Genomic DNA, 25,413 nt, shown 5'->3' with positions numbered 1-25,413 from the left:
CCTTCCTCGGTCTGGGCCCCTCACTCGCGTGCCTTCCGCCGCCCCCAGCCTGGTTTCGGTCCACAAGTCCTTGATTAAACAGGCTCGGGCCACTTTCCCTTTGATCCCGCCCCAAGTCCGTGGTAAACTCAAAGGAATGCAGATCCAGGGTTCCGCGAGAGAGGTCAGCGCGACCAGGAGGAGTGGGTGGGGGGCACCCATCTCCTCTTACCCTGCAGAGTACCCAGCACGCCCAGGGTTCTCTGGTGCCAGGGTGGAAGGAGGAGGAGGAGGAAGGGGAGGGACGAGAGGGGGTAGGCAGGCTCGGGACTTGGAGGTCATGCATAATTCAACAGCTCAACTTTCGGGCCCGCCTCTTTCCTGGGAGTGGGAGTTTGCTCCAAACTTTGTTTATGGGACAGTCCGGGATCCGCGGCGGCCGCGCTGTCTGCTTCTCCGCCTCTCCGCGGAGCGCGAGCGCCTGAGGCCAGTTCGGGGGATGTGAGAGCCGAAGCCTCTCGGCTGCCAGACACCGAGTAGGGTCGGGATTTGCCAGCCGGGCCCTAGATCCAGCCCTGCAAGCTCGGGACGCAGCCGAGCGACCCAGGCCCAACGGCGAGTTCGGGCGGCACGGCGGCCACCGCACGCCCAGACTCGGCTTCGCTGCGCGCCCAGGTAGTGCCCGCTGGCGCGCGCCCGCTCACCCCGCACCACGCCAGGGCGCCCGGCTCCTCGGGCTTCCCGAGTGGAGACGTCTTGGAGTTGGCTCGGGTTGGGACTTTGGGGGCGCTGCCTGCCCTGGAAAGTTTCGACCTGTCCTTAGACACCAGCAGTTTCATTAGCGTCTCCAGTGCAGTTAACTCCCAGCAGCCACCCCCTCCCCCTTTGCTGGTAACTTCTTGGCTTCAAGAAAGTTGCATAATTCTGGAGGCCAGGAGGGACCCCTCCCCCATCCCGCTGGGCTTAAGTGCTGGGTGTCTGGGATCCCGAGGCGGACACCTATCTGTCTCTTCTCGCTCTTCTCCCCTTCAATTCTCCGACCTTCAGTAAGAGGCTCATCTGACCTCCTTTCTCCCAGCAGAAGATGAATCCGGCTTCGGCGCCCCCTCCGCTCCCGCCACCCGGGCAGCAAGTGATCCACGTCACTCAAGACCTAGACACGGACCTCGAAGCCCTCTTCAACTCGGTGATGAACCCCAAGCCCAGCTCGTGGCGGAAGAAGATCCTGCCGGAATCGTTCTTCAAGGAGCCCGACTCCGGCTCTCACTCGCGCCAGTCGAGCACCGACTCGTCCGGCGGCCACCCGGGGCCCCGGCTGGCCGGCGGCGCCCAGCACGTCCGCTCGCACTCGTCGCCCGCGTCCCTGCAGCTGGGCACCGGCGCGGGCGCCGCGGTCAGCCCCGCGCAGCAGCACGCGCATCTCCGCCAGCAGTCCTACGACGTGACCGACGAGCTGCCGCTGCCCCCGGGCTGGGAGATGACCTTTACGGCCACTGGTCAGAGGTACTTCCTCAAGTAAGTCAGCCTGGAGCAAGGGGGGTACCCAGAGTTACAGTCCCCAGGCCGCGCGCGCTTCTTCTTGTGCGTGTTCGTGACCGTGCGTGCGTACGTGCGTGTGTGTGCGTGCGTGATAATGTGTGTCCTAGCACGGCTTTCCCCCAGAAATCTGGGAGGCTGGAAGTGGGAGTTAGTGTTAGGGTGCTGGAATTGTAAGGGATCAGAAGCTGGGTCTGGTGAAGTTCTTCCAGGATCCGGGAAGTTGCGAGATCGTCAGGACATGAAAATTCTTCGAGGAAGAAGAAAAAAGTACTTGGGCAGAATTCTCGTGAAACACAGAGATGATTATGCGTTGAGTCTGGAGTACTGATACTGGAGTACTTTGCCTCCTGGACCCAAACTCTTAACTCCCTTTCCGGCCCACCCGAAGTCAGGTAACTCCTAGCCTGGTGCTCTGCGATGTGACATCAAGATAGTTCTAGAACAGATCTGAGGCTTGTGGGAGGAGAGAGGAACTTTTGTTACTGTAGGTGGTCTGCTGTCTCTCCATTCTTGGAAAAAGCAATCTGGAACAGGGAACACTGATTTAGGCCTTACGGGTCCCAGTTCGATGACGTAATGGCCATACAGCACCCCCCAGTGATGTAATTAGGAACTGCGTGGTGAAGTGGTTGTGGGCTGGACAAATGAATTGTGTGGAAATTGGGTCAGGGGAGTTTTATTGTGTTGCACTTGGTAATCTAAAATATCATCGATCAGGAGCTGCTTTGTCGTTATTTCCCGACAGGTTGTGCTGGCTTTTCGATGTAGTGAATTTTACCCTCGAGTGGAATTAGACTGTGTAGAAAATGTATTCACAGGCCTAAAGAAGGTTGCTTCAATTGTGGTACCCTAGAATAATTATATTCTGGAGGAGAAGCCAAGCTGGAACTTGAAACATAACCGGTGAGGTCATGGGGGGTCAGGCCGTCAATGGCCTGGATAGAAGTCCTGCCAACTGGAGCACTAGGTTCAGGATTGCCTGCCCTGGCTGGCTGTTGACTGCCGTGGAGGAAAACTCTTCTGAGAGCTTGCCTTAGACTTTATTTTAAAGCCTATATAGATATATATAGATAGCCTATATGTCTATATATCTATATATATAGATATAAAATAGAGTAGCCTTAGTTTAGAAGTTGTTATGTGCAATTTTAATAAGATAATATTTGATACTCTGATTGCTATCAGAGGACCTGATAACAAATACACAGTGATGATGGAGGCTTAAAATAGCCAACCATTTGACTCATACTGGTAGGCAATTATTTCTTCTCCATCCCAAAACTGTTGACATCTTGTGCAAGGAGCTCTTTGCTGAGAAGAGCTTGATGTAGCGCTGAGAAGCCCTTGTTTGAAACAGACTTGATGATCATTTTTAGTCCACAACTGGTCTTCTGGTTATTGAGTGATAGTGTGGACACATACTGAGTGCTTTGATCTAAATAGTTGGTGGAATTCAAGTATGTGATATAATAGCATGACATTTTTTCTAAGTGTGATGATATTGTTCTAAAGGATGGCATTAGTTTATATACTATGTGTGCAAAGTCATTTCCTACTCTTTGCCACCCTATGGACTGCAGCCTGCCAGACTCCTCTGTCCATGGGATTCTCCAGGCAAGAACACAGGAGTGGGCTGCTATGCCCTCCTTGAGGGTATCTTCTTGACCTAGGGATTGAAACGGCATTTCTTGTGTCTCCTGAATTGGCAGGCAAGTTCTTTACCATTAGCTCCAGCCCTTATATACTGTATAAAGGTCTGAAGTAGCATGTTGTGTTGCTTACTTAGGTAAATGCAGTTTTGAATGTGTTATTGTGACTTTTGTAGAAATGGACTTAGTAGTACATACAAATAGAAAAAGACCCAATATTTTAAAATAATTTTGGAAGATATTTTTGGTCCCAAATGATTTTTGAACTATGGTTATATATATACACACACAAATATATGATACACAATCGGCATAACTGGTTGCTAAAAATATGAAATAAGAGCTAGTCTTGCCTAATGTCTGAGGAAAGCTAGGGGAAAAGATCCCTAAACAAAAGCAAAACAAAAGAATTCTCTTTTATACACATTTTGAATGATTGGAGTAGCTCAAAAATATGTTTGTGAAAAGTGGAAGTTAGCCTTGGGTTGAGAAAAAATTGGTCTGCTACATCTGCCTTATTCCCCCAACTAAAGCCACTCCTTGGCTTCCGGGGTGGCTCAGTGATGAAGAACCTGCCTGCGATCCAGGAGATGAGGCAGGAACCATGGGTTTAATCCCTGGGTGGGAAAGATCCCCTCGAGGAGGAAATGGCAACCCACTCCAGTATTCTTGCCTGGGAAATCCCATGGGCGGCCCATAGGGTCGCAAAAGAGTTGAGCACAACTTAGCAAGTAAACAACAACAATAACAAAAAGCCAGTCCTCAGTCCAAAGCCGGGTGAATCTCCTTTGGACAGTCAGTGATGACGACAACTGGAAAAACATGTAGGTAATAGGCCAGTAGGCTTGAGCTGATAACAATCCTTGAAAATTGTTGGTCAAGTAGCTAAGGGAATTTAAGAAATTAAATCACTGTGATCATTGTCTTTTGAGATAAAGAACTCTTCCAAGAGTTCTCCGAATTTCTTTTGGAGCTTTGTTAAAGTTGGAATGTTATATGTCATATATTTTTTTCATCAAGCAGTGTATCTGGGTGGATTTAAGTAGAATCTTGGAAAGTGATGGCAGCCGACCCTGGATTAATTTTCATAAAATCTACACATGAGTTTGCACCATCATCTGTGAAATGGGGCTTTCAGTAGAATCGTATTCTTGATTCTGTCAGGAGTAGAGGGCTTTATAAATCAGAAATCAAATTATTTCGTAATTGACAAGGTCATTTTTTAGGGGAAGGTTGGAAAATTGAGGCCAGGGAAGGGGGGAAGTCATGTGATTATTTATTGGTGGACTGGCCCTCTCATCCGTTGCCTTTACTTTGGGAGCAATTTTCCTTTTTCCACGCCCCACTTAATCCCCATGTCACTTCCCCAGTTGAACAGTGAGCTATGTGGGAGGTCAAACCTGGACACTGAAGAAGCTTTGAACAGTTTTTGTCATTTTCTCAGGTAAGATTGCTCTTATGTATATGCAGTGTAATCACTTTCTGACACTTGTTAAAGGACCCTTTTCTCAGTGTTCAGACCTTCCCTGTGATGTTGGGGACCATTAGTTAAATGGTGGGGAGGATGCGGGCCATGTTGAAATGCGTGGCCTCTGAAGATGACTGCATTGTCCCTACTGTTCTCTACAGCTCATAAATCAGGTTGGGGTGTGTGGGTGTTGGGCTGTCCGCAACAGGGTTTGAACACTGATCACATTAAAAAAAAAAAAAAAAAAAGTCTGGTTATAAATGGAGTACATGTTTGGTGTATCTAGACCAGAAAATAGAGAATTATAAAGAAGAAAATGATCTGGCTTCAGGAGAACTTTCCATTCTTACAGAAAAATTGTATTTGAATAACATATTCTATAAGAGAATATATCCCTACTCTTAAATATAATTCCAACTGTAACATTTGCTGCCACTCCCAGTTTTTAGTAATAATTTTAGTGTTTAGCCTTTTCTGTAATGTGTGGTAGAAATTTATTTTTGTCAAAGTGATCTATGCAGTTGGTAACAAACCCAATAGTACAGAAGGACTTGGTTTCCTTCACTTTCTCAGGGCTCACGGAGGCAACTTTTAAATTTGTTTAATAACTGTTTCTGTCTTTAATTCTTAGATTGTTACCTTCCTAACCCTTTAAGTAATATGCTTTTACCACTGTTGTTATCAATATTTAACTCCTAATCAGAAAGTGAGAAATTTAGCTCCTTAAAATGTTCCTTTTTTCCTCTCCCAAGTTGGATATTTACATTATCTCAACTTTGTCTGTTAGGTCACCTTTGTTATTTTCTGGAAACTGACAGTATTTCTTGACTCCCCGTTTTGTGAGTCCAGGAGGTTTGGGTGGCCGGCAGTTGCACACTTTGCTTTTTGTCGGTGACACCTGAACATTCCAAAGCTCCGAATCCACGACTGATACAGGTTTTGTGCTTTGGCCCCTGGTTGACTGTATTCGTGAATTCTTCTCGAAGTGGAAAAACCGGAGGCAACATTTGCTATAATTTACTGCCTTGTTTATTAGATTGGGTCTTAGACTTGCACACTGGGTCTGGTGTCAGGACTCCTGGGACACCCAGGAGGATATATCCAGCAACAAATTCAAATGGATTCTTTCTTTTCGTTCTTCATCGGTTGTTTAAACTTGTGTCACCTTTTAGTTTCTTCATATTTGGACCTTGACTTTCTTAAAAATTTTTTTCTAAAAAAAAAATTTTTTTTCTTAGTATTTCTAATTGCCTTTTTATACATTTATATGTTATTTGCCTTTATTACGATCTCAGAATTTTCTAGGCTCTCAATGCCCTTGGTCGTCAGGTTTCTTTTCCTTAAGCTTTTATGTCCAGATTCCATAGTCTCTGTGTCCCATTCTGGTTTCTCTCTAGACCTACAACAGGGCTGCCATCCGAGGACTTCTCTTTCCTTCCATGGCTAGAAAAGCTGAAGTACAAACTTCAGTAACTTCTTAAGAGATGTTTGTGGGAGGTAAACTTTTCAAATTCTTTTCAGTTAGAAAAGATTTCGTTTAAAATTGTTTAAAATTTACTTTTCTTAAAAAAGAACTGACTCTAGCTGGTTTTCCCTGTTTACCTTTGGATGACTGGATACTGTACTTGTTTTCTCGAAGAGCCTTTTGTCAGTCAAAAAAAATTGCTTGCTGCCTTAGTTTCCTCGTCTGTAAAATAAGGATCATAATACCTATTTCATGGTATCTGGAAGATTAGATAACATACCTGGAGTGTCTGGTACATAGTCAGATTGCAGTACAAGTTCATTCTTGCCTCCCTACATGCATACTGGCTACCTGGCCAAAATCAGATGCAGAGACTTTGGTAGTAGGGTAAACTAACTTTGGCTCTCAGTTAAAGTTTGGCGCTGAATGACAGCCTGGATCTGGAATTGCAAGCTTGGTTTTAAAGTTGGAAATAAGAACTGACAGTCAATCTTTGTGTTAAAGAAACCTAAATGGGGTACCCACCGTGGGGTGTGGTGGCTTTTTGCTGCAGCGTCTTGGGCAAAAGGCATCCAGTCACTTCTGAGGAAAGTCTACTTTCTGACTTTTGTAATTTGGCTTGTGGCTGCTAGTTTCGTGTGTGGGCTGGTGTTGGAAGGGGAGTGGGATTGAGAAGTGGGGAGAGATGAGAAGAGGAGGTAACTGACATGTGTTGATTATCTGTTCCATGCCAGAGGAGGCGGGCAGCTGAATCAGCGCTTCTCAGGGTGATCGGGAGCACCCACGGAGCCCGCTCCTGACACATGAGTGTGGAGACTTTGTTCATAACCCTAGGTGCTTTTCACACATTCTTTCTTTTAACCCTCACAGTGACCTGTGAACAGGTACATATTTTTATACCATTTTACTGTTGAGGAAGCTGAGGCACAGTAAGGTTGAGTAAATGGCCCAGGGTCACCTAACAGGCACGTGGCAGAGATGGGATTAAAATGTTGTGATTCTCAAACCTGTCCTGCCCTTGTACTGCCTCATGCCAATTACGTGCCCATAATTAGGCCCTGTAATTAGGTATCCTTGGTGACCAGATAACTTTGGAGTGGTGGGTGGAGCATTCGGGTTTGCTTCCAGGCTCAGTCTGGGCACTCAGATTTGGAGCTCTCATTGTTGGAGAGAGAGCAAGAGAGAGAGATGATAAAGCAAATCAACCAGAAATGGAGAAGTCTATTGACAATGCCTATATTTTCTCATTGAGATTTTCACCATTCATGAATCCATATCATTTTGCGGGGAACACAGATGTGACATGAAGGATGACCTAGTTTATGCCAGGATTGGACGAGTTCCTGATGAAATTTAGTTAGGTAATGTGAGTAAAGCAGCTTAAAGGAGAAAAGGTTACTTCTCATTGTTTTTATAATTGCAGAGATTGATTAGAAATAAATTGCTTAAAGGGTTGAGTGATCTTAATTTTTGTTTGTTGACAAATTGAATTAAGAAGGGTAGGAATTATCCTTGTCTTTCCCTTCCTCCCTCCTGTGGTTAGGAAATATCTAACCACAGGAGAGGGTGATGGAAGTAAAAGAACCCACCAATCCAGAGGATAATTTTATTAAAAAGTGTGATTTGGAAGACTGAGGATTGAAGTAATAAACTTACTGTTGAAGGGCAAGTTCTGAGGGGATGGCCCTTCCACTGGGGGACTGTGAATGTTTTAGTGCATTGAAATATCAGCAGAGCAGTTTTCCAAAGTGTATTCCTTGGAACCCTAGTCCACTCAGATACTTTGTGAACAAAAGGTTCACAAAGACCAATAGATTTGAGATATGTTGCATGCTCTATCCCTCTCTTGGAATTTCACAATATGCATTAATGATTCCAGAGTCATTTATTACAAAACTAGTTCATTTTTAAACCAATATTTCACAAGCATATTTAATTTTTGAACATTTTATTCCAACTGTCATCTCTTACCATCCACCCAGGAATGTTTGTAGACTTTGGGAAGCCTTTTTTGTGGCCTTCACTATTATTTCTCTAGTTGAGAGTTTCATATTTAAATCAAGTTGTAGTTTTTCTTTTCAGTGTACTTTGTGTATATGTGTTAGGCTTTCATTTGTATTTCTTGTCTTTAATAGTCAGTTACCAATGCTTAGAGATAAGAAATGGCCTTAAATATCAAACAAGTGGGGTATAACATAAAAAAGACCCAACAGTTATGGTACCTTGTGTAAGTATCATAATCCTGATACTATGTTTAAAAGTATGTGTGTGTGTCTGTCTGATAGAGGGTTCCATAAAGTGTTTTCGATGGTCATTTGTGGGATTATGGAGATTTTTCTTGTCTAGTTTCTATTTTCCTGTATGTTCCAAATGTTGCACGATAAACATAAATCTGGAGAAGTGGGGGGAAAATCACAGGAGAGGGCAAGCGCAGAGGCACGGGAAGAGGGAGTGGTCGATTTGGGTAGTTGTGTGGGGCGTGAGGGACTCTGAAAGCCTTAGCTCGGTACCTGAAGCCTGGAGCTTTTGTTACCAAGAAAGTCCTCTTTGGGGACTGCCTGTGTTTTTCTTGTTTGGGGTTCTTTTCTTTTTCAAAAGTTTTTATTGAAGTGTGGTTGAATTACAGCGTTGTGCTCATTACAGCTCAGTGATTCAGTAACACGGTAGTGTAGGTCCCTCAGTCGTGTCCGACTCTTTGCGACTCCGTGGGCCGTGTAGCCCCCCAGCCTCCTCTGTCCATGGGATTCTCCAGGCAAGAATACTGCAGTGGGTTGCCATTCCCTTCTCTGGGGGATCTTTCCCACCCTGGGATGGAACCCGGGCCTCCTGCATTGCATGCAGATTCTCTACTGTCTGAGCCATCAGGGAATGTGTTCGACACAGTAATTGCTGAAAATCTTACCCAAAAATTCTCCATAAAAGTCAGGATAAGAAGGAGACCTGATGGCAGCAGACCTTCTGAGTTTCCTTTAACGTATCTTTTATTTGCACGCTCTCTTTCCTGGACTTCTGGCTTTTATTTAATGTTCCATCTAGACACAGCAGATGACAAGGGAAGAAATGATGCTCGAGGAAGTGAAGTCAGCACTATATGCCAAGTGCTTGGCGCCGTGCCTGGCACCCCGGAAGTCTCCTTATTCCTGTTCTTGCTCCTGGTTGAGATGGTGACGGGGGCCTTGCCTTGGTGCTACCTTAAGAGATCCTAACTGGTCCAGCACCACCAGGAAAGATCTGCACGCTGCTCTTATGTGGCAGTTGAGGGCACCGTGTGGAGAGGGGAGAAATCGGGCAGGGTTTCAGACCCCAGGCAGCTGACAGTCTCGCTGGAGAATCGCGGAGAATCCAGACACAACCAGGTTGAAAGCCCCTTTCTGACCTGTGTGCGGAGGCTCTGAGCTTTGGGCTTTGAGGTGTGTCCCAGGAAGTCAGTCATTTCTGTTACAGTTACGAATCTGAAACTTCCAGCTGCTCTGGACGTCTTTTAGTTTCTCCCATTGGCTACGCTCCTTCTGGCCTCAGGAACTTGGCACAAGCTGCTACCTGTGCCTGGAACATTATTGCCCCGCTTTTTGCCTGGTTAACGCCCACACCACCTTCAGGCATCAGTTTGGGAGCCAGCCCTGCAGGAGGTTTTCCCTGACTCACAGCCCCCGCACTGGCTTAGGTGCTTCGGCTATGTTCTCCCATAGCCCTCTGGGTCTCCCCAGGCTCAGCTCTGCGGCTGTGTCACTGTGTGTTTTTATTTGTGTTTTTATTTTTATTTTTGGCTGTGCCTTACTGTGTGCGGGATCTTAGTTCTCCAACCAGGGATTGAACCCGAGCCCTCTGCAGTGGAAACTTGGCTGTCCCAACCACGGGACTGCCTGAAATTACCCTTATTACTGACGATTTATTTTTCTTTCTTATTACACTGTAACTTCCATGAGGGCAAGAGTGGATGTTTTTCTTGCTTTGTCATTGTATGACCTGAGCACAGTGCCTGGCACACAGGTAGGTGCTTTGATAAGGAAAGAATTCTGTAGTATTTTCTTTTAAATCTTTACAAGCTTACAGCCTGGAATTCCTTGTAGGAATCTTCATGTTCAGGAATCATGTCTGTCTCCCGCCTGGACTGAAAATTTAGAACCCTAGCTTGATGTATTAAATGCAGTGAAGATGGATGAAGGATGGGTATTCAGAGATGTTGTGCCAAAACGAAACATGTTCACTGGGGAAAAATGTATATGCTAGAATTTTTATTGAAAATATATATTTCTTTGTGATGGATTTTCTGCAAATATTGAAATACTGAGTATTTGTCTGTCTCCCAATTTGTCCATGAAAACCCTTTCTTGGGGTTCACAGGTTGAGGAAGCAACTGTTATAATCCGTTAATCCATCAAAAAAAGTAGAAAACACAAGCAAAAGAAGTATAACCCAAGTGAACAAACACAACTTTTACTGACTTGATTTTATCTTTGAATTTCTTTTTAAAAGATGACTTTTGGGGAATTCCCTGGTGGGTCGGTGGTTAGGACTTGGTGCTTAGACTGCTGGGGGCTGAGGTTGAAACTTGGTTGGGGAACTCGGGTCCTGCAGCCAAAAAATAAAGATGGCTTTTTAACATACTCTCATCAAAAAATTTAAGCAGAGCTGAAGAATGTAAAGTGAAAAATAAAAGCACTCCGCCCTCCAGTTTTACTCAATGGAACCACTGTTCACATTTGCGTGTGTATCTTCCAGGGATTTATTATGTATACACATGACCTCATTTATACTTGCATCAGTTGGTTGTTTGGGGATCTTGGGAACCACAGCTTAGGTGGTCTCTTTTTCTGGTTGGTCCTCATACACCCTCAGGACTGAGTATAGATATGAGTTAAATTCTGGAGAACTTCATGAGATTCTTGATGGGTGAGAAGCCTCGTTGGGGTAACTATAGTTCAGAGACTGGGATTTGGCTTTGTGGTTTGGAAAATTGATGTCCTTGGTGCTCCAAAACCGATCAGGATGTGGGTTGTACTGGGATGAAATGGGGATAGACATTTTATGTGCAGTTTCAGAATTCACAAGCCATAACTTGAATATTCTGCTACTCTGGAAGGAAGGTACTCACTCACACGAGTGACTCAGTCATGGGGGAATTGCTTTGGTGGTGCTGGAAAAGTGAAGAAGTGAAATCAGTCGTTTGAGGGCTAGTGAAATCATTTCAGGGACACTAGAGAGGTAAATTGGATAGGATTTGGTAACGGAGGAGATCAGGGCCGTGAGAAAAGGAGATGAATGGAAAATTTGCAGGTTACTGGCTGTATAATGGCTGGAATGGTAGTGCTTCTTGTTGTAACGAGCAGTATTGGAAACTTTAAAAGAGGCTGAGAAACGTTCTAACATGTTAAAGATACCCAAGGGAGATATATATACATATATTCACCCCAGGCAACTATATCTATGTGTGTATTATCTATATTATGATCATAGATTATTATTATTATTATTATTATTCAAATCCAGGCATGGATGAGATTCCTTAGAGAGAGGTCACAAAGATTGAGAAGAAAAGAGAAGTTCCTAGACTTGGTGAAGGAGATGGAGAGGAAGCGGTCAGAGATACTTATGAGGAAATCCAGAAAGTGGTGCCTGAAATTCAGGGAAGTTCAAGAAAGAGGAAGGGTTAATTTTATGGCATGTTTCTCAGAGGAAGATGGGCACTGAAATATATCCAGCGACTCGTGTTTCCCCTGGGGCCACTTTTTCCAGGGTTGGGCTACATTGAGTAAGTACTACATTGGGTACTACATTGAATAAGATGGCTTTTGTTTGTTTCTTTAAAGCATTTTATTTTTTAAATTATAAACAAATGATAACACATTTATAGGAGACTTGGAAGATAGAGAACAAGGTTATGGACAGAAGAGAGAAAAATGATGACAATAAGCCCCTGAATTACGTAAGTCATAGCCCGCGAGTTCCCACCACCACTGAGGTGTCCTGCTAAGAAGCTCGAAGTTTTCCCTGGAGAGGTCTGCTGACCGTCTGGAAGGATCACACATTTGCTTATTTAAACATCCGGTTAAAATGAGGCCTGAAATCAGTGTTTTATAACTCACCGAGATAAGTTATAAGACTTGGGTAAAAATATTACTCTACTCTAATTGATATGATACTCACTTGCCAGGAGCAAAATTGCCTTCTCCAATCCTAGCTGTGGTCAAACCTTTGTCACAGATTGTAGCTTACCGGACTGTTACTGCCTAGACGCGTTATACTTAATTGCAGCCATAAAAATAGCAGATTATATTTGCAGAGTACCAGTTAAAAATTTATGGTTTGGAATATTATGTAACTGTAGTTTCAAATGAGTGTGTATCTTTCCATCTTTGTTCCTTCATTTTGCCAGACTGATTTCAATAGCTGGTAAAGTAGATTCTGAAATTATCACGCATGTCAATGCTCTGGTCAATTTACTCTTTCACAGTGTAAGTAAATAAAACATGCTTGATTATATCAAACTGATTTGAGTTTGAATACATTTTGTAGTGGAAGCTGGGACTGTAGGTAAAAGGCTATTCTGCTGCATTCTGCAAATTTGGGAGCGTCTAGTGGTCCTGTTACTGGCTTGGGATTTGTGTGAACATGTGAATTTAGTAGAAGGGATTAAGAACCATAGAAGAAGCAGTAAACTTCAGTGCTGCTTATAAAATCACTTGTGTTTTCTGTAGACACACTCTTCAGCACAATTGCCAGCACTTTTATGGGTCTTAGTTTTATGTACTATGTGCAATAAAAGCCTGTGCATTTAGGACTTTAGGCAAATATGAATTCTTGTTACCTAATATATCATCCAGAATATATTTGCTCTTTGTGCATTTTAGCATAGAATCCATAAATATGTATTGTATAAAAAAACTTGTAGAAAGGAAAGATGGAAATGGAGGAAGGATCAGCTACTTAAATGTTAAGCTGTACCCAGATAGGTTTTTAAAATATGATCCGTTTTCTTCATAGGCTTTTTAAAAAGTTTAATTATCTCTGATCTGAAAATAGTTAAACTTACATTTATTGATCTGACATTTCTGTAAGCTTGAAGATGGCAAGGGTGTGCTTGGGGCTTCGGGAAAGTGCTCTAGCAAAGATCCAAGGACAGTAACCCACACAGGACAGAGTGGGGCCGTTGTTCTTTGTGTTTATCTGTGGCTTACATTTTAATAACTATTGAGTCATCAGTGATTATTAACAGATATTTAGCAGTAGGAGCAAAGGAGAGTGTAGAGTCATTATTGACAATTTGGAGTGTCAACATTAAATAAATGATTTTGAAGGCTGGATGCAGAATTGTTGAAACTTTTGCCTGAAAACTTAGGCAGGTGGCTAGAACAAGGGATGGACCAGCACAGCCTTTTTAAAAATAATTAGCCATAGTGAAATGAGTCAGGTTTTGCCAAAGTGCTTTTCATTTAACCTACTAATTGGCCAACCCTAGTTAATTAGTTGAAAACCATTAAAGGACTCCGATTTCCCGGTTGTTCGTGCATTGGAATGTCCAGCTTATCTCATGTGTGTGAATAAAATAAGCCTGTGATCTGACTAAACGCATTGTCTGAATTTACAATAAAGCAAAGCATCAGTAGCTAGTTAAGTTTTGCATTTTAAGTCATTCTGGGCCTTGGTAAACACCTTAGCAACTGGTACATATTTCTTTGGAGTCTAGTTTTGAGAGCTGCTGAAAAAGAGTATTATAAACTTCCCAGTAAGCATGGAGTTGTAAACTGATGCTGTGGAGTTGCTTCAGCTGAAGTGAAAGGTTATATTTACTGACACTTATTACAAATGGATTTTTAAAACAATGTCTGTTTTGTACCTTGACGGTCAAGTCGGTCAAGGGTAAAACAAAAAAGTTACATTGTGGAACAAGATAAAATGACACTGTATAATAAATAGTATCTAATGCCATTAAAATATAAGATTTCCTTTCCAAAATGTAAGTAGGAGCTTCTAAATGAATGTTTTAAAAATCTGACTTTACTTTGATTTGTCCAATGACTTGATGCACGAAATGATTATGATTCAGAATATGTCCCAATCTAGACTGCTACAATAAATGATACAGCTATATAGCATGTAAAAGTAATAAAACCTCAGTGACATTGTGTTTTAGTGACAGCATGGGAATTGTTTTCTTTTTCTTTATTAGAATAGGTCAAAAGTAGTTCATTGGCAACAAGCAAAATGTTTCCATCCACCAGTTAGTTTCTAAGGCTAGAGTAAGATCGCTGATCCAGACTCTACTGGTTCTACCCATAATTCATAGACATCATTGGTCTATGAAAATCAATGAGGGAATGTAGGCAAAGGGGAAAGCTATAGAAACCTTCACTAAATCCTTAAAGAAGAAAGGGTGGGGATCTGATAAGTAGTTGACTTTGTTTTCCTCTTACCCTGAATGGATTTTTGAGCAGAAGAGATGGCATGGAATTAAAAAATTGTTCTTGAAAAATCCTGGTGGGGAGGCGTCTATCTGAATCCAGTGAGGAGGACCGAAAACGTTGCTTAAAAGGCCTTTGTAAGAAAGGTAGGCGTAGGTCTTGTGCAGAGTGGGCAGCTGAGTAAGGGAGAGCCGGAAATCCAGAGTCCTGTTACTGCCTCATGCGGTTACAGAAGCACAAGGGTGAACGTCGAAGCTCACAAGGGAAGTGATTTGTTGAGGGGTGGGGAAGATCGTGGGAAAAGTTGAACAAGTGTTTAGAAACATAAGGGTTTATAAAAGAACTTGAGATGTTTGCAGATGTCCTTTGCTGTAGGACGGGCTTCCCTGGTGGCTCAGATGGTAAAGAATCTGCCTGCAGTGCAGGAGACCCGGGTTCGATCCCTGGGTCGGGAAGATCCCCTGGAGAAGGAAATGGCAACCCACTCCAGGATGCTTGCCTGGAGAATTCCATGGACAGAGGAGCCTGGCGGGCTACAGTCCACGGGGTCGCAAAGAGTCGGAGACGGCTGAGTGACTAACACTACTTTGTAGTACTACTTGTAGGACAAGTCTAGAAGTGTTGCCCAAGTTGTCTGTGGGAAGATGGAAAAGCCAACTTCAATCTGCTCAGAATAACAAAGAATGATTTACTAATTTAAAGAGTGGACTTGGGAACTTCCCTAGTGGTCCAGTGGCTAAGACTCAAAGCGCCCAATCCAGGGGGCCAGGGTTTGATCCCTGGTCAGGGAACTAGATCCCACATGCCACAACTAAAGAACCTGCACGCTGCAACGAAGACCAGGCATAGCCAAACACATAGATAAATATTTAAATAAAGAGCTGTGGCTCAGTTGGGAAAGAATCCGGCTGCAATCCAGGAGACTTGGGTTCGATCCTTGGGTTGGGAAGATCCCCTGGAGAAGGGGGGATTCACTTCAGTGAATCTGGCCTGGAGAATTCCATGACTGTACAGTCCATGGGGTTGCAAAGAGTCGGACACGACTGAGCTACTTTCACTCACTGGCGGCCATCACTAGAACTTTGAGGGATGGGTTTGAAAGCAGAGAAAATGCAGCCAGGTGTTTTTAAGCGACCCTGTGGGTGGCTCTTCATGTCAACCCAAAGATAAGGTATCTGAATTATATATATATATGTATATATGTGTGTATGTATTTATGACTTCATTTCTTCCTGTCTGGATATGCGGAGATCCCCAGATCTCTGTCCAAGCTAGTGTTTCTGTTCCCAAGCCTGATGGTAGAGTGGCCGGCTTTGATTTGCCTCCTGCCTGAAGCCTGCTTTGGGTGAATTTAAAAACCTGTTTGTTTCATCCGTCATCCGGCTGGGCCTTACCCATAATTCCTGCACTTTGATTATGGGGGTTATTATGGGACAAGAGCTTCTTTGTAAAAGAGCATGTTTAATACTCTGGGGTCTAGCGTGACTAGAGGATATAAGTTGCATGGAAGCAATTAAACTTGGAGGAAATGTCATGTGGGCCGAATTTAAATGTACAGTCTTGTGGCATTGAATTTTTTTTTTTTTTTAAGTTACACAGAGAAGGGTGGAAAGAGAAAAATAAAGGAAGAGAGAAGAGAATTGGCCAAGAGGCTGAGGGAAGGAGGGAGGAAAGAAAACAAATCATCTTGGACCCTCGGTTAAAACCCCAAAGTCTAGAGCCGGTATTATGCTCATGCCATTGCCCTTCATATGAACACTTTAAAAAGAAAAATACCGGGGAATTTAGACTCGTGGGACTCGTGGCCCTTTTTGCTGTTGGTTGAGCCCCTTCGTCGCGAGGCGTGTGTGTGTCTAAGTGTGCAGTGGTTTTTCGGGAACAGGTGAGTAAACAGGACTGAGGGGAGCCAGCCCGTGAGGGTCCTGCTGACTGCGCCAGTTTTCTCTCCATTTTGTGCTCACGGCCGCTGGATGTACGCGGTGGCTTGTCTTGGACTTCTGATTAACAGTCGCGTGCCCTTTCTCTCACTGTCCCGAACTGTTCTCCATCTCCTGCGTGGTGTGTTAGCCCTCAGCCAACCTCATCTCCTCTCTGACACTTGGTGAGACCAACTAGCTAGAAGGATCTCCTCCTTCTCCTCCAGATCCCATAGTAATTTGATCTGTATGGGTAATTGGGCAATTGATCTTTCCTATCATCCATTAGAACGTTGGGTAGGGCTTTTTAAAGCTGTTTATTTTTGGCTCTGCTGGGTGGGGTCTTTGCTGCTGCGCCTGGGCTTTCTCCGCTTGTGGTGAAGGGGGCTGCTCTTTGCTGCAGTGCGGGGGCTTCTCCTTGGCGTGGCTTCTCGTCTTGGGGAGCGCAGGCTCTAGGTTCGAGGACTCAGTAGTTGTGGTGTGGGCTTAGGTGCTCTGTGGCATGTGGGATCTTCTTGCACCAGGGATCGAACCTGTGTCCCCTGCATTGGCAGGGGAATTCTTAACCACTGGGCCACCAGGGGAGTCCCCAGCCTTGTTGCTAAATGAATGGATTTATTTCATCTCCCCAATATGTCAACTCTCAGAATGTGGGCCTGATGTGTTATCCTTCGTGCCTAGCATGTCTGGGTACAAAGTTAAGTACGTCTGTTAAGATCAAGGCTGATGCTGAACATACTTTTCCAATAATCAAAATGTACTGGGTGGTCAGAGTCAGAAAAGGATGCTTTTAAGATCAGATGTAATAGTACAACGAGTTTGATTTGAATTTGAGAATTAGACCTAGTAGGCAATTTTGACTTTTTTTTTTGCAAGGGAGAGTACTTATGTTTTATTTTCATTCTTTATATTATGAACTCCTTAAGGACAAACAACCAAATTTTACCCCATTTGTATCTCTTCAGTGCCCTGCCTAATGCCTAGCACACATGATAGTTCAGTTAATATCTGCTGAAAGGAATATAAATAATTTAAAATGTCTCCTTTATTTAGATCATCTAGTACTTCTTTCTTAGGCAGTAAGCCAGTAGATATTTATGGAGCACATATTGTGTGCAGAAACGGGTACTCTGCTTATTGGCGTAGGGAGTACACAGAGAATGTATTACAAGTTGGAATATATTCTAATCTTTGTATTTAATTATCAGTCTGATTATACATTCAAAGAAATCACTTCCTCAAGCAGAACATAACAAATTAGGAGAGGAAAAGTTGCTGAAAATAAATCCAGTGTATTCATTCTATTCCCAGATTATTTTCGCATTCCACTCCATGCTGGAAACATAGCTCCCCACCCCCTACTCTCCTTTCAAAGGATCCTAAGATTGTAACCTTTCCGAACATAGCTGGAGAGGTAGCGGACTGTTTAGATTTCAAAGGACTTTTTCAGGATGCAGAGTAAATAAGGGGAATCTGAGATATCAACAAAACTGTAATTAAGCAGATTAACTGTGTCAGTAGTGAATACAGAGAGATGTCAGAGGAGCTAGTTAGTAGCAAATATTTAAAAACACAGCCTCAAGTTCATCCTCAGTGGTATCACCAACATCCACAAATAAACCTGAAAGGAAGTTTAGCCAGATAAACCCAGGAGAAATGGTTCGCCTGGGAACATCACCTTCTAAATCATGTATCTATTATTAATGTCTTTATTTTAAATTTTGGCTTGGGCGCTTTTATTGTTTACAAGTTTCTTAAGGTCAGACAGAACCAGAATTTAATTTTATCATTTTTTCAGCTCTCTGAAAAGCAGGAAAAGAACCGTCTTCTGATCAGAATAAAGGAAAGGAGAATGTAAAGTTATAAATTAGATTTGAAGTTGAAGCTCCAATACTTTGGCCATCTGATTCGAAGAGCTGACCCATTGGAAAAGACCCTGATGCTGGGAAAGACTGAGGGCAAGAGGGAAAGGGGGTGATGGAGCATGAGATGGTTGGATGGCATCACTGACTCAGCGGACATGAGTTTTCGGAAACTCCGGAAGATAGTGAAGGACAGGGAAGTCTGGCATGTGGCAGTCCATGGGGCCGCAAAGAATCGGACACAACTTAGCGACTGAATAACAATAGCTGGTCGTATATATAAATGCAACAGCATCTGTTTATTTTTTATGGCACCCCCAAATTGCCCGTTATATACGAATGCGTTTTGTTTTAAGAAATCCAGCCAGAGACGGTCCTTCTTGACTCTTCTATACCAGTCGCGCTCATCGCCCCCGGAGACTGAGCCCCCTTCTCAGCTCACACTCCATCCAAGAGCACATACAAACCTGTAGTTCAGGTTTTTTTACCTGTTGTATCTTCACGTCCTTCTTTTTCTCCCCCACTGGAAAGTATGTTTTTCTGTGACAGTACCTAGAGCTCTACCTTAATATATTATTCTGTAGTATGGCTGTACTACAGTCTATTTACCCATCCTCCCAATAATGGAACTGTGATGTTATTTAAACCTCACTGGAAAGACTTGGTATAAATTAAATTCTTCTTTTGAGTTTTTGAGGATTTTTTTTTTATCACTTTGAAGGGAGATTTTTCAAATTACCCAAAGGTAGGAAACTCAAGTCTAATTACTAAAAATACATTGTGTTTATACGATAGTTTAACCTTCTTTTCAGTATGGGCATGGTACCCTAGCAGTGGCATGAGGATGCCCAGTGCCAGTGGGGTGGGGTGGGTGGAGGTGTGGGGAGACACCACCACATAATCACAAGCATGTGAGGGTGAGGATAGAGCCCTGTTCTGATTTCTGATCTTCCGGGGGCTTTTTGGTCAAGATCACGGAGCGTGTTCCTTCCTCCAGGAAAGGCAAGGACCCTTTTCCTCCTCTGCAGTTTACACGCTCTGCCCGGAGCTCTCTGGCCAACATCATCAGTTCAATATATGGCCTCAGAGCCTTTGATGTAAGTCGTGAGGGGGCAGGTGTGGTGTCCAGGGCCGGAGGCTGAGCTCCTAGGAAGCAGGGCAGGAAAGAGGCTCAGGGGATCCTGCTGGCAGGCGGTACCTGGGAAGGGCGGCCTGGGTGCGCAGGTGGGTACCCCCGGAGCGGTCCCTCGGGGCTGTGTAAACAGGAGCCCTGCAAGCCCGTCTGCGGAACACAGCCTGCCTGGTCCAGGCTCTTCCACTGGCCTCTTGGAGCTGCTCACCCAGCCTGTGGTTCAGCCGTTCCTAGTGCCTGGATCTTGGTGGAGAACACTTACTGCTGTTTTTCTTCTCTTCAGTTTCTCCCAGAAGGCCCATCCTCAAGGGCAGTCTGGGCAGTCAGAGTCAGTGCCCTCCTCGTCCGTCTGTGCCCGCAGGTCTTGACATGGTTGGGTCCTGTTGTTCTTCCCCTTTGTGATCTCTCTCCCTTCCGTCCTCTCCACTCCTGATGCTTCTGCCACAGAACTCGACACTTCACTTGTAGGTTATAACACACGGGCCTCCGACCTCGGCCCCTTACGCGCTGCAGCCAGGCTAGTCTCCTGTGAAGACAGCTCTCAGCGTCTCATTTCCCACTCAGAGCTCTCCCTGCGTCCTGTCCCGTCAGGGCTGAACTCTCCCCTATTCATCCGTCCCCCTAGCAATGGGACTATAATTTTTTTTGCCTATGCTGTCTGGCATGTGGATTATTAGTTCCCCGACCAGGGATCGAACCCTTGCCCTCTGCACTGGGAGCATGGAGTATTCACCTCTGGGCTGCCAGGGAGGTCCCAGAACTGTGTTATCTAAGCCTCATCTGAAAGACGTGGTGTACATTGAATACTCAACCGCATCTGTCTCCTTTCCCAGGAGTGCCCTCCCCTCTCTTTTCTGGCTCTCCATCCAGCTCATTCCTCCCGGAAAGCCCATCTCAAGCCTCCGCTTCTGCCCATCTCCTTAGCGCCTGTGGTCTTCAGCTCCTCTGCACTTGCTGGTACAGTCGGTTGGGTGGAATCAATCTCATTGTTTCAGGCTTGAAAGAACCCTCCTGTATTTAAGCTCCTTGAGGGCGGGGGTGAGGGTCCCCCGTTATCCATGAGCTGGCTCTGAGCTGAGGGCTCAGGGTCACTGAACTGTAGGGCCAGCAAGCCGAGCACGCGGGGACGCGGATATAAACCCTCACAGTGGGCTGACCGCTGTGACCGCTCGGGTTCCTCGCCTCGAGTGAGATGGTAGCCAAGGTCTCTTACGTTGCTTAACTGATAGCACTTACTTTCTTAAATAGCTTTATTGAGATATAATTTACATGCCGTACATCTTGCCCATTGAAAGCACACAATCCAGGGACTTCCCTGGTGGCCCAGAGGTTAAGACTCTGTGCTTCCAAAGCAGGGGGCACGGATTTGATCTCTGCCTGGGGGAGCAAGATCACACGTACCTCGGCAGCGTGGCCAAAAAAAGAGGCAAGTGTACAATTCAGTGCGATTTTTTCCCCCTGCATACTCACAGATTGCCACAGTCAATCGTAGAACACTTTCATCACTACAAAGAGAATCCCTTAGGAGCCAGGGAGCTATTAGCTAGCCTCTTCCCCTCCCCGTAACCCCATCCCCCCCAGTTTTTAGCTACTTTATGTCTCTGCAGGTTTGCCGATTCTGGACATTTATATAAATGGAGTTTTCTGTGCTCTTCCTTGCCTGGTTAGTGTTTTCAAGGTTTCTCTATGTTGTAGCCTGTATCACATCTTCATTCCTTTTTACTACTTAATAATATTCCATTGTATGAATATGCCACATTCTGTTTATCCATTTATCTATCGAGATGGGCATTTGGGTTTCCACCTTTTGGCTAATTATATTTACTGTTGAGGGGAAAATGGTCTTCTCTGCTGTGGCTTTTTCAGTTGCCAACAGTAGTTCCTTCCTGCTGCTTTAATAAGTAGGAATCTGTTTGCGAGGTGGGGAGGCGTAAGGGGTTGGAAACTTCGTTGTCTGCAGCGGGGAGCAGGGAGTGCTCGTGCGTTCTGTAGTCAGACATTCTGGTTTGAATCTCAGCTCTGCCACTTCATGAGCTTGCATCACTTTAGCCGGCTCCAGTTTCCTGGTTCGTAAAGTGGAAACCGCCCTGCCTACTTCCGTCACAGTCAGGGTCACGCGGGAAAGGGTGTGGAGCTTGGGGCAACTCAGTCAGCGCAGAGTGAGACCTCATTATGGCTATAAAAATAAATAAGCAAATAAATAAAAACGAAGGTAGTAAAAAAGTAAGTGCTGAATATTATCAGTTTTAGTAAGGTGCAGTGACTCAAAGCATGGAGCCCGGGGGCCGTATCCCAGTGGCGGTCCCCAAAGTGGACCTGCTTAGTATTATTGGGATAATTAAACATCTCTCCTTACTTCTGTTAGTAGTGTTTCCTGCTCTTGGGTCTCAATTTGTGGTCTGGTCACTATTCCATCAGCCCATTTGAGAAGAACAACTCTATGGGGGTAAGATCTTTTTGATAAAAAGATACAGAGGGAATAAATTTCACTCTTTGTGGAAAAGAGCAAGGAAAATGGAGACTTCCTTTATAGGCTTAGTCTCAGAGTGTAGCCGAAACCCTGAGCTTTTTTATGGTCATTATGCATTTTGGCTCTTGTATTTGTGGTTCGTACATGAGGACTGAAATGCCTTTTTTGCTGAATACGTGAATAAGAGATGAAATGTTAGTTTGATTCGAACTTGACTTGGAGGGTGGCGTAAATAACAATTTCACTGTTTTAGTGAGTGTGTTATGAAGAATCAAGGAATTGTACAGTTCTGGATTTTAGGCAGGGCCTGCCTCCACACCCAAAATAAAAGTATTTCTTATTGTCTAAAATAAGTAGGTTTTAGAAACATACAGTTCTTATAACAGCAAGTCTTTTGGGAGAAGGGAAAATAAGTCATTGTCCTTATCCAAACTTAGCTTCTGCCCTTGTGAACTTGGTGGGGCTACATAATCTTCCCTCCCCGCTTCTGTTCTGGCCCCAGGTGAGTGTGGACAGGTCTTGCCTGGCATCCTTCCCACGAGTCTGAACTGTGCACAACAACTGTGAGCAGGCCAACATGTCCTGGCTGACACCATGACCCGATTTTGTGTGGGAGATCTCGACAAAAGAGTATTTGTTTCTGGGGGACTGACACCCATTTTTTCCCATTAAGTCTGACCTTTCCATCATTAGATTGTAGCTCTTTTCAGAATTAAATAGAGCTTAGAAACAAGGAAGAAATGAGTAAAGGAGAGATGCAGTTTGCTGTATCCAGATGCAAACTGTGCAGAGACAAATGGATGTGAAGAGAATGGACATTATTTCTGGGGTGACTTCAGGGCCTTGTGGCCCTACCATGATTATGGAAAAGGATGGCTCATTTTACCTTAGCATCATGATTTTGCTTCCTGTTGTTCTTCCTGGGACTGAAGGGCCCCGACTTACATGCAGACTCCTTCTGTTTGCCAGCCTAGCAAGGGCAGAAAGGCTTGTGTGCGTGACTGGGGCCTTACCTGAAGCCGCAAGCCTTGGCCCTGTGTTTCTGGCTCAGAGCTGCCTGGAAACTACCGTGACCTGAGCAGGCCTCAGCCGTCTGGAGGAAGAGCAGAAAGAAATTGTGATCACCTGTCCTCAAACGGAGGTGTAGTATCCTGCTTGTGAGATGGTCAGAAAGGATCATGGAAACAGTAAAAGACCTTTGAAAATGTTAGGTCTTTGTCTATTGGCCTGAGATAAGTTGCTAATTTCCTTTTGTCCTGAGATTTTCTTTTAAAAATCTTTCTGTTCACCGCTAGAGCCAGAAGTACCAAGAACTAAATAGTTTCAGTGGAAGCTGCTTGTTAGAATAGTGATTATGTGTTTGGGTTTTCCTGTTTCAGTATCTCAGAGTGACCCAAACTGGCTTAGTCATGTGAGTTTTTTGTATCTTCAGAATTTTAAAAAAAGTAATACTTCCTTAAAAAGAAAAGAAGAACCTTCATAGGCTTCATTATGGGCTTCCCTGGTGACTTAGATGGTAAAGAATCTGCCTGCAACGCAGGAGACCCAGGTTCAATCCCTGGGTTGGGAAGATTCCATAGAGAAGGAAATGGCAACCCACTCCAATATTCTTGCCTGGAAAATCCCATGGACAGAGGAGCCTGGCTACACTATACAGAGAAAGGGAGACGATCTACCCTCGAGAGTTTTGTAAGTTTCATCAATGGATAGAAAACCCTGTGGTTTCATGGAGCATACAGCACGGATGTCTCGGTTGGTTTAGTCCATGTTTTGTCCAGTTTGGTTTGGGAGTGCCTACCATGGCCACACCACACTGTCTTCAGCTACGACCTCTTACTCCCCACTTCTGGCTTCTCTGACACTTCAGAGGGGAAGAGGGAATGTCATGGTGTAAGGCAGCTGCCATACCTTCCTTTCTCTCAGACCTCCTCACCTTTAGGATAATAAAGACCAGTTTCTTCCTGTCAGAGCTGTGTTCTTCCTTGAATTTCAGCAGATATTCAGAGCTGACTGACTTATTCCACAGGACACCCCACAAGGCCCCAAATGAGGGCATATCCCAGGAAATTGGGCTTGTGGTTAGGAAAGCAGTGGGTGTAGGTGATGGGTAGGCAGCAAAAGATGTTTACTGTAAGTGTGGCTGCCTGATAAAATACAGATGTCCAGTTAGACTTGAATTTCAGATAAAACAATGGATTAAGTTTTAGTATATCCCCAATATTTCATGAACATACTATACCAAATAAATGATTGGTTGTTTATCTGAAATCTAGATTTAACTAGGTGTCCTCCATTTTTATTTGTAGCCCTATGTCCCTGAGATAGTTCTCACTCAAGTCTCATTCACCTTTTTTGTTAACCTCTGGCTTACTCGACCTTCTTTGAAGAGGTACTGGGAGTAGCACAGTGAGAAGGCTATCACACTAGCGTGAGCTTAGAGAGGGCAGGGCGGCACATAAATAAAGTATTGGCCAAGGAGCTGTTTGGTGGCCTCAGGACAGAGTGGGTGTTCAGCAGCCTGTTCGTGATACGCCAAGGTTGGGCAACACCTTGGTTTGGATACTATTCTTGGACTCACCCCTACGTTCAATGCATTTCATCACCCCATGTGAGCACACACTCATAGTGGGCAATTATCCAACTGATGTCCTTCTGTAGTCTTCACGGGCAAACACCTGCAGTACCTTCTCCTGGAGTTTGGAAAAAGAGGAGTAGAATTTCATCTCTAGCCAATAACACTGAGTGTACTTTTGGGGTTCTAGTGCAAATTGTTTAAATAAATTGAGAAAAAAACTTGAATTTGTATGTTTAACATTGCATTTGTTAAGGTAGTTTTTTTTTTAATTTATTGGAAGTTCCCTGTGGTTCAGTAGTTAGGTCTCTGTGCTTTCACTACCCAAGGCCTGGATTTGATCCCTGATTGAGAAACGAAATCCCAGAAACTGCACATTTATTTATTATACACCTCAAACATTTATTTATTATACACTGCAAATATATATATTTGTACACAAACATTCTTTTAACATTCTAGCTCAAATAAGAGGAGTCATTAGCTTTGTTTGGTATAGTGACTGATTTCAACTGAATGAATTTTAGGGGAGAAAAAACCCATAGGAAATATGGTCATGAAGCACAGGGGATACTTATCTAACATAGTCTGCCTCTGGATGCATTAATGTTTCCTGGGTTTGGGGGAACCCTTTTTGAGGTTCTGTTATTAATTATTAGGTTCCAGTCATGACATAGTGGAATTAATTTATTTATAGTTGTTTCCTTATGAAATCTTCACAGATATTTTCCCAATTGCGGACCTGTCCCTTGGACCTTGGTTTGACTCAGAAAGCCATCCCTGATATTTTTTTTCTTGGGCCCTACAGGAAGACTCATTGCTCATGTGTGACAATTACTTTGCAGCCATTACTGTGTGGTTGCAGCATATTCATCGCTAGAAATGGTTGATGAGTGTCACCTTGATGCATGAGCTCAACTGCGTGTCAGACCTCTAGGAAGGGAGGGACTTAGTAGGTA

General features: G+C 44.2%; 1 protein-coding gene across 2 annotated transcripts in view; it reads left to right on the top strand.

Annotated features, from left to right (window-relative positions):
- The first annotated feature begins 364 nt into the window (after positions 1 to 364).
- The window catches only part of WWTR1 (WW domain containing transcription regulator 1), a 138,204-nt gene continuing 113,155 nt past the window's right edge, over positions 365 to 25,413 (top strand). The window contains exons 1-2 of one of the 2 annotated variants that reach the window (XM_043874739.1): positions 365 to 654; positions 1,058 to 1,494. In XM_043874739.1, coding sequence (XP_043730674.1) covers positions 1,064 to 1,494 — 431 coding nt within the window. In that variant the 5' untranslated portion in view covers positions 365 to 654; positions 1,058 to 1,063. The remainder of the gene's footprint in view (positions 655 to 1,057; positions 1,495 to 25,413) is intronic. The other variant, XM_043874738.1, reaches the window with a different exon arrangement.

This window comes from Cervus elaphus, chromosome 19 (genome assembly GCF_910594005.1).
Source record: "Cervus elaphus chromosome 19, mCerEla1.1, whole genome shotgun sequence".
NCBI lineage: Eukaryota > Metazoa > Chordata > Mammalia > Artiodactyla > Cervidae > Cervus > Cervus elaphus.
Note: the sequence above shows the minus strand (reverse complement) of the source record. Positions and strands in the feature narration are given on the sequence as shown.